This window comes from Bison bison, unplaced genomic scaffold (assembly GCF_000754665.1).
Source record: "Bison bison bison isolate TAMUID 2011002044 unplaced genomic scaffold, Bison_UMD1.0 scf7180017864280, whole genome shotgun sequence".
Taxonomy (NCBI): Eukaryota; Metazoa; Chordata; class Mammalia; order Artiodactyla; family Bovidae; genus Bison; species Bison bison.
In genome coordinates this window covers 8,611,761-8,620,394 of record NW_011494852.1, presented here as the reverse complement: position 1 = coordinate 8,620,394, position 8,634 = coordinate 8,611,761, and the positions used below count along the sequence as shown (strand labels likewise).

Genomic DNA, 8,634 nt, shown 5'->3' with positions numbered 1-8,634 from the left:
ACCAAATCTCAAAATCCCCAAATAGAAATTATTAGTGCGGCAAAAGGGAGAAAAGGGAATAAATCTCAAAGGACCCATAGAATGTGGCTAATACGTACAACCAGGACCAAAAGCAGCCTAATTCTGAGCTAGGATCTAAGGAGTCCTGTGATAATGCCCACAAATCTGAATACAGGGAGTGTGTCAGCATGGCAGGGGACTTCCCAGGTGGCTCAGTGGTGAAGAATTTGCCTGCCAATGCAGGAAATGCAGTAGACATGGGTTCGATCCCTGCATTGAGAAGAACCCATGGGGGAGGAAATGACAACCCACTCCAGTATTCTTGCCTGGGAAATTCCATAGGCAGAGGAGCCTGGTGGACTACAGTCCATGGGGTCTCAAAGAGTTGGACAGGACTGAGTGACTGAGCATGCATGAAGGTCAACATGGGGACTACAAGTAACAGTGAAGTATAATAAAAAAACTTGTCAAGTCATTGCCCTTGGTCCTGTAATATTCCAACTTATAGGACCGTCTTTGGTGTTCAGGAGTTCCTGGACCCCTTCAGAGTTCATGCCAACACTATGGCTCAGCGTGGGGGCCCATTCATCCCAATGACCAACCTTGCAGTTAGGAGATGAAGCTTGGGCCAGCCTGTCATCTAGGGATGGAAGTAGGGGTAGACATTGAGTTCAATATCATGGCCCGTGATTCAGTCATGCCTGCTGATGTGATAAAACCCAAATGAACAGTCTGAACACCAATGATTCAATGAGCTTGCTTCAGCATGGCTGAAGGTGATATGTCCCGACTCCATGGGGAGAGGACATGGGGGAGCTTGCATGTGGAACCTACCCTGTCTTTGACCTAGAGCTCTCCCTTTTGCTGCTTCCAAATTGTGGCTCTTGCTATAATAGTACTAATCATAAGCAGAGTATTTTCCTGAGTTCATGAGTTATTCTAGCAAAATACCCAATCTGAGGAAGTCATGAGATTCTGAATTTGCAGCAACTGGGTCAGAAATGTGAGTGGAGGGCTTCCCTGGTGGTCCAGTGGTTAGGAATCTTTAAACGCATGGAACACGGGTTCGATCCCTGGTCTGAGAAGATCCCACATGCCTAGGAACAGCTAAGCCCATGTGCCACAACTACTGAAACTCATCCTCTAGAGCTCGTGCTCCTCAACAGTAAGAAGCTGGAGCACTGCAATGAAGAGCAGCCCCCACTTGCTGCAATTAGAAAGCCCGTGCACAGCAACAAAGACCCAGAATAGCCAAAAGTAAATTTTAAAATAAAACTTGAAAAAAAACAAACAAACAGGGACTTCCTTGGTCGGCCAGTGGTTAACATTCTGAGCTCCCAATGCAGGTGGCCCAGGTTCGATCCTGCGGCAAGGAACTAGATCCCAAATCCCACAACTAAGACCCAAGGCAGCCAAATAAATAACATTTAAAAACAAACAAATAAGAAGACAATGAAGTATGAGAGTTTCATGGCCTCAGGCACTATCTGTGTCTCTGATCCCTCAGGTCTCCAGTATTCCAGGCATATGCTGGACAACCCTCCAGAAGGAGGGTACATTATTGTATCTTGTACCTCCTTGAAAGATGCTTTATGGAGCCTCTGGCAGGACCTAATAAGAAAGCAGAAGTGCAGAGTCCTAGGAGCAAGGCCATGCCTCTAGAGCAATAGAAAAACAGCTCCTGGTTTTTCTATTTTTAAACAGGGGAGCCTGGCATGCTGCAGTTCATGGGGTAGCAGAGTCAGACACCACTGAGCAAACTGAACAACAATTTTTCCATGGGTCAGAGTTTGGGGGGATGGTTTCTGGATGATTCAAACACATTACATTTATTGTGCACTTTATTTCTAATCTAATGCTGCTGCTGATCTGTAGGAGATATCAGTCTATATGACCCGGAGCTTGGGGACCCCTGGGCTAGAGGATGATGCAAACCAGGGACATCTGTGACTTGCTTTCAGAATATCTCAAGCACTCGGGTTTTCATTGATTACTTTTTGTCACAGTCAAGCTTGCCATTGGAGGATTCTTTGAATTTTCAAACAAAGCCCAATGCTGCAGAAACCCTGCAGTGTCTCAAAATAAAGCAATATTATAACCCAAAGAAAACAGGTGATATCAGGGGCAGCTGAGCTAGCATGCATCAGCCACATCCTTCACAGCCCCCAGGAGATGCACACACGTGACCTCCTGCTGGTCTGTCCTGTTCTGTGACCCTCAGCTCCCTCTGAACACAATTTCAGGCTCTCAGACTGCACTCACTGACCACAGCCAGACAGCCTTCACAGAAGTCAAATTATCAGAAGGAAATTTCTCTGGATAGGAGCCAAAGGAGAAGGAAAACAATGTTATGTCCCAAGCCAGTGGCCTTAATGCCTTCCGTGCTTTAGTTGCCTGAGACATGTGGAATCTTCTCAAACCAGGGACCAAACCTGTGTCCCCTGCCTCAGCAGGCAGATTGTTATCCACTGTACCACCAGGGAAGTTCAATACAACCTTCATTAGGTTGAAAATTTTTGTCAAAAGCTTTTTCTGCATCTCTTGAGATGATCATATGGCTTTTATTCTTATTGCTGATTTGCAGATATTGAAAAATCGTTGCATCTCTGGGATAAATCTCACTTGACCATGATGTAAGACACTTTGAATGTATCATTGGATTCTGTTTGCTACTATTTTGTTGCGGATTTTTGCATCTGTGTGCATCAGTGATACTGACCTGTAACTATCTTTTGTGTGTGTGATGTCTCTTTCTGGTTGTGGTATCAGTATGATGCTGGCGTCACGGAATGTGTTCAGAAGCATTCCTCCCGCTGCAATTTTTGGGAATAGTTTCAGAAGGGTAAGTATTAGCTCTTCTCTAAATGTAGACTTTTGTTTGTTGGAAGTTTTTGAATTACTGATTCAGGGAATTCCCTGACAGTCCAGTGGTTAGGACTCTGCACTTTCCCTGCCAAGGGCCCAGGTTCAATCCCTGCTACTGGAATTAAGATCCTGCAAGCCATGCAGTGCAGCAAAAAGTAATAATAAATAAATAACTGATTCAATTTCAGTACAGTAAATTCCTTACATGCAACAAGTCCCATTCCAAGAGCATATTTATATGTCTAATTTGTTCATAATTCCAACAAATTTTGCCCAGATACCAAACTAACATAATTGGCTAAATAGCACTGGACTGTAATGGGTCTATAATACTTTCCACACAACTAACAAACAGAAAATAAACACAAAAAATGAAGAAAACATTTTTAATCTTACAGCATAGAGCCTTGAAAAGTGCAGTAGTACAGTACAACAGCGGGCATACAGGGCCTGGCATCAAGTGAAAAGGCAAGGAGAGTTACTATCCTTCTAGTTGGGAGAGAGGATATTCCCAGAGAAGTGAGATGTTGGCAGATGTGAGAGCCTGTGCTCCCCCATCCTGGCCCTGACCCCTCTGTCTGTGCCTCCCCCATCCCAGCCCTGCTCATCTTGGCTATTTCTATGTGTTAAGGTGTGCCCCCTTGCTGGGCTGAGCACTCGGAAGGGCAAACTTGGTGCTTACTTGATCATTGCTGGATGTAGCTCAGTAAGTGTGGCATTGAGGACAGTACCAGAAGAGGGGGTGCTGCCTACACCCACCCAAACTCCCTGAGTGTTTGACGAAGGTGACTCCCCCACAGATGTCACCTCTATGACCCAGGACATGGCCCAGAGCAACTCCCACCCAGACATCAGGGGCTACCGGACATGCTGTTCTTTTTTTTTTTTTTTACTACTGAGTTTTCTGTTTGGTTGTGTCGGGTCTTCATTGCATCATTCAGGATCTTTCATTGCTGCGCACAGACTCTCTAGTTGTGGCACGCAGGCTCCGTAGTTGCAGCGCGTGGGTTTAGGTGCCCCTTGGCATGTGGGATCTTAGTTCCCGGACCAAGGATCGAACTCGAGTCCCCTGCGTTCTTAACCACTGGACCACCAGGGAAGTCCCCTTGCTGTTCCTGAAGAGTAAGCGTTCCTTCCCAAATCGCCCCCATTGGAGAGCTGTCTGCCTGCGCCTCTCTTCTAAGAATGTGGACTTAGGCAGGAGTTAACAGAAGCAGCCCTACTTTTCTTCGGCAGCTATCTGCAGATACCCGCCCATCTCCTGCAGGTGGCGCTGTGACACATTTGCATCGCGTCGGGGAACACGGATGAACCCTTGCGGCTCATCTGCTCACATCCACATTCCATTTTCAAACATCTGAAATAGTGCGGCGCAAGAGAATTACGGTGGGAGCCACTTATGTAATTTTAAGTTTTCTAGCAGTCATATTTTTAAATGTAAATAAGAAATGGGTGAATTAGCACAAGAAAAGATGCTCAACATTATTAATCATTAGGGACTGCAGCCCGTCAGGCTCCTCTGTCCATGGGATCCTCCAGGCAAGAATCCTGGAGTGGGTTGCCACGCTCTCCTCCAGCAGCTTTTCCTGGGATAGAACCTAGGTCTCCCGCATTGCAGGCAGATTCTTTACTGACTGAGCCACCAGGGAAGCCCAGTCATTAGGGAAATGCAAAGTAAAACCACAATGAGATACCACCTTACACTTACTAGGATGGCTATCGTGAAAAAAAAGAAAGAAAATAACAAGTGTTGGCAAGGGACTTCTCTGGTGGTCCAGTGGTTAAGACTCTGCACTTCCAACTCAGGGGGCATAAGTTTTATCCCTGGCTGGGAACTAAGGTACCACAAGCCTCGGGGCACAGCCAAAAAATAAAAATAATAAAATAACAATACGAATAATTAAATATTAAAAAAAAAGTGTTGGCACAGAGGTAGAAAGTTGGAGCCCCTGTGCACTGGTCGTAGGGATGGGGATCGTGGTCATGGTTGTGGGAATGGCAAATGGTATAGCCAACAGCTCAGCACTTCTCAAATAATTAAACAGAATCACCCACAGTCCAGCAATCCCACTTCTGAGTATATACCCAAAAGAATTTTTAAGAGAAGACTTCCCTTGTGGTCCAGTGACTAAGGCTCTGCACGCCCAATGCAGGGAGCCTGGGTTCGATCCTGGTCAGGGAACTAAATCTCACATGCCACAATTAAGACTTGGAACAGCCAAATATATATATATATTGAAAAAGAAAGAAAGCAGGGACTTGGACAGATATTTGTACACCCTTGTTCAGAGCGATGCTGTTCACCATAGCCAAAAGGCAGAAATGACCCAAGTGCCCACTGACAAATAAACAAAATGTGGTTGTTCATACAATGAAATATTATTCAGCCTCAAAGAGAAAGGAAACTCTGATATGTGTTGCAACATGGATGAACAAACCAGTCAGGAAAAGACAAATGCAGTGTGATCCCATTTACATGAGGTTCGTAGAGTAGGCAAATTCATAGAGGCTCAAAGCAGAAGGGTGGTTGCCAGGGGCTGGGAGAGGGCAGACGAGGAGTTGTAAAACAGGTACATTTTCAGTTTTGCAAGATGAAAACACATTCACACCACCACGTGAATGTATTTCACACTGCTGAATTGTAAACTTTAAAATATGGTTAAAATGGGGGCTTCCCTGGTGGCTCAGTGGTTAAGAATCCACCTGCCAGTGCTGGAGACACAGGTTCGGACTCCTGGTCTGGGAAGGTCCCATGTGCCTCGGAGCAACTAAGCCCGTGCGCCACAGCTACTCAGCCTGTGCTCAAGAGCCCGGGAGCCACAGCTGCTGAAGCCTGTGTGCCCTAGCACCAGTGCTCTGCATCAAGAAAAGCCCCCGCAGTAAGTCCGTGCACCACAAGTAGAGAGCAGACCCTGCTCTCCGCAACTAAAAAGCCCGTGCAACAACAAAGACCCAGCGCAGCCAAAAAAAATTTTTTTAATTTAATTTAAAAATACACACACAGGGCTTCCCTAGTGGCTCAGTGGTAAAGAATCTGCCTGCCAAGGCAGGAGACACGGGTTCAATCCCTGATCTGGGAGGATCCCACTTGCTGCAGAGTCACTCAGCCCGTTCACCACAACTATTCAGCCTGTGCTCCAGAGGCTGGGAACTGCCAGCTACTGAGCCCACACACTGAAACTACCAAAGCACACGCTTGAGAGTCCATGCTTCAAAACAAGAGAAACCCGTACACCGCAACTAGAGAGGAGCCCCTGCTCGCTGCAGTAGAGAAAAGCCCACGCAGTAAGGAAGACCCAGCACAGCCAAAAATAAATAAATAAATATGATTTTAAAAAAAATACAAACACAAAAACAACAGATAAGAGAAAGGCACTCTGACCTCCCCTTTGGTGGTGGTTTAGTCCCTAAGTTGTGTCCGACCCTTTAAAAATGGTTAAAAGGGTAGCTTTTATGTTATGTGTCTTACCACAGTAAAAGAAATTTACAAATGAACAGGTAAAATTAGCTTTAGTCATATTTTTATTTATCCCAACATACCCCAAATATTATCATTTCAAAATATAATTAACTTTTACAATTATTGAAATACTGAATATTGTTTTTATCAAACCCAGCTTGGAAATTCAGCATGTGTGTTACACTTACAGCAGATCTCAGTTAGAGCTAGTCACTCTCCAAGTGCTTAATAGCCACCTGTACACATCTCCACATATTTGCAAAGACACCAAGAGTTTCTCTGCAAACCTCCCACAGCATCTAGAAACACACCCATGATTCAGGGACCCACCCCTCAATCTCATCTCAGACACTTTCAGAGAAAGCACTTGCTCAAGGAGCACATGACCGTACCAAATTGGACATGTGCAGGTCAGTTTGACCTGCAAATCCCTCCCTCCCCCTGGCTTCTTACATAAGTTTGCGTATCATTCACGTGTCCATTGGAAGCACACTGGCAGGGCCTCAGATAGTCATCTCAAAGTCAGGGGGGCGGTGGTGGCCAGGGACTGGTCTGGAGGCCCCCTCCAGTTTCCCTTTCAGCTCTCTGTCCTCCTCCTCTTCCTCGGTGTTCTCCTCTGCCTCCTCTTCCAGGAAGGCCACCAGTTCCTCCCGCAGTGCCCCCATCTCCAGTCCCAGGCTGCACAGCTGGCCCAGCAGCTGGACATCCACTCGGCGGAGGTTCCCCTGGGGTGGGAAGGGGCAGTCATGGGTGTGCCACTCCAGACGGCAAAGGGTTAGTGTGCCTCTGCCTAGAAACCAGCTCAAGCCCCAACACAGATTCTTTGCCTAACCAAACTTTAGTCACGATCCTGAACATTTTCCGGGGCCCATCAATACTTCTTTGTATCAGTAAAATCCAGTTTTGGCAAGAATCCCCCTCTTTGTATATTTTGGGCTTTCCTGGTGGCTCAGACGGTAAAGAATCTGCTTGCAATGCGGGAGACCCCGGTTCAATTTCTGGGTCGGGAAGATTCCCTGGAGAAGGGAAAGGCAACCCACTCCAGTATTCTTGCCTGGAGAATTCCATAGACAGAGGAGCCTGGCGGGCTACAGTTCATGGGGTCATAAAGAGTTGGACGCGACTAAGAGACTAAAAACACCCTCTTCCATATCTGATCAGATTCCTCGTCCTCCCCCCTCCTCCATCCCCCAGGTAATGGCTGATCACCCTGGCCTGCCTTCAGCAAGAATCCTGCTAGATCAGTTTAGCCAGACTCCCCCCTTACCCCTGAGGTTGCCTCTTAGGAATTTTTCTTTTTTTTCCCCCCTTTTGGCTGTGCCACTTGGCATGTGGGATCTTAGTTACCCCACCAGGGACAGAACCCAAATCCCCTGCATTGGAACCTCTCTGAGGCTTAACTACTAGACCTCCAGGGACACCCCAGCCTCTTAAGGAATGTTCTATCCCCTGACCCTGCTCCTTGGCTGTCAATTCCCAATTGCCCGTGCTATATGCAAGGTTCAGCCCAATCTCCCCTCTACTACAAAATCCCATCACAGCGGGTCTTTATACCTACAGCCTTGCCATCTTTAACAGGTGTCATCAATTACTTTTTCTTTAACAGTCCTGGCCCACAGCATGCGGGTGGAACCCTCACTGTGTCCCTGGACTCTGTCAGCCTGCTTCTGTCCTGTCTCCCACTGTCTTGGTCTCTCCATTTCATTGTCCCCTGCTTTTTCCACCTCTCTTGTTTGCTCCCTGTGTCTTGAGTCTTAGTCTCCATCTCTCTTATTAGGTCTCCCTCTCTTGTTATCTGTCTCCATCTCTCTGTCTCTACTTGGCTGTCTCCCTCTCTGTCTTTTTAGATCCCGTCTTTCTGTCTGTCTCTATTTCTCTGCCCTTGCCTTTGACTTTCTGCATCTCTTTCAGATTTAATATAAGCCTGTCTTTGGCTCTCATTCTCTGCTTTCCATCTCTTGTCTCTCTCTCTCTCTGGGTCTCTCGGTCTCTATTACTGTCTCTCACTCTTGGTGTCATTCTGTCTCTGTCTCCATCTCACCCTGTGTGTATCTGTCTCTGCCTCTGTTTCTCTACTCCTGTCTCTCACTTTCTGTCTTTCAGTCTCTGGCACCTTTTATTTTCATTCATCCCCATTCATTTATCCACTCCCCACTCCCCCATCTCTGATTCCTCTGAACCCCTCACTCACCAGCTCCTCCCAGATCCACAGCAGACTCTCCCTGGCACCTCCAGCACCAGCCCCTGGGGACGCGAGGGTCTGACCCACCTTCTCCACTGGGGGGACTCCCCTCAGGGCCCGAGGGGGT

At 46.9% G+C, this 8,634-nt stretch overlaps 1 protein-coding gene across 1 annotated transcript; it reads right to left on the bottom strand.

Annotated features, from left to right (window-relative positions):
- Window positions 1–6,375: 6,375 nt before the first annotated feature.
- On the bottom strand, window positions 6,376–8,633 carry ERICH4 (glutamate-rich 4; the record flags this gene model as incomplete). Its single annotated transcript, XM_010849340.1, has 2 exons — window positions 6,376–7,050; window positions 8,517–8,633. Coding segments are annotated over 2 exons (339 nt in total), but the record flags the coding sequence as incomplete, so codon positions are not given.
- Window position 8,634: the final 1 nt, after the last annotated feature.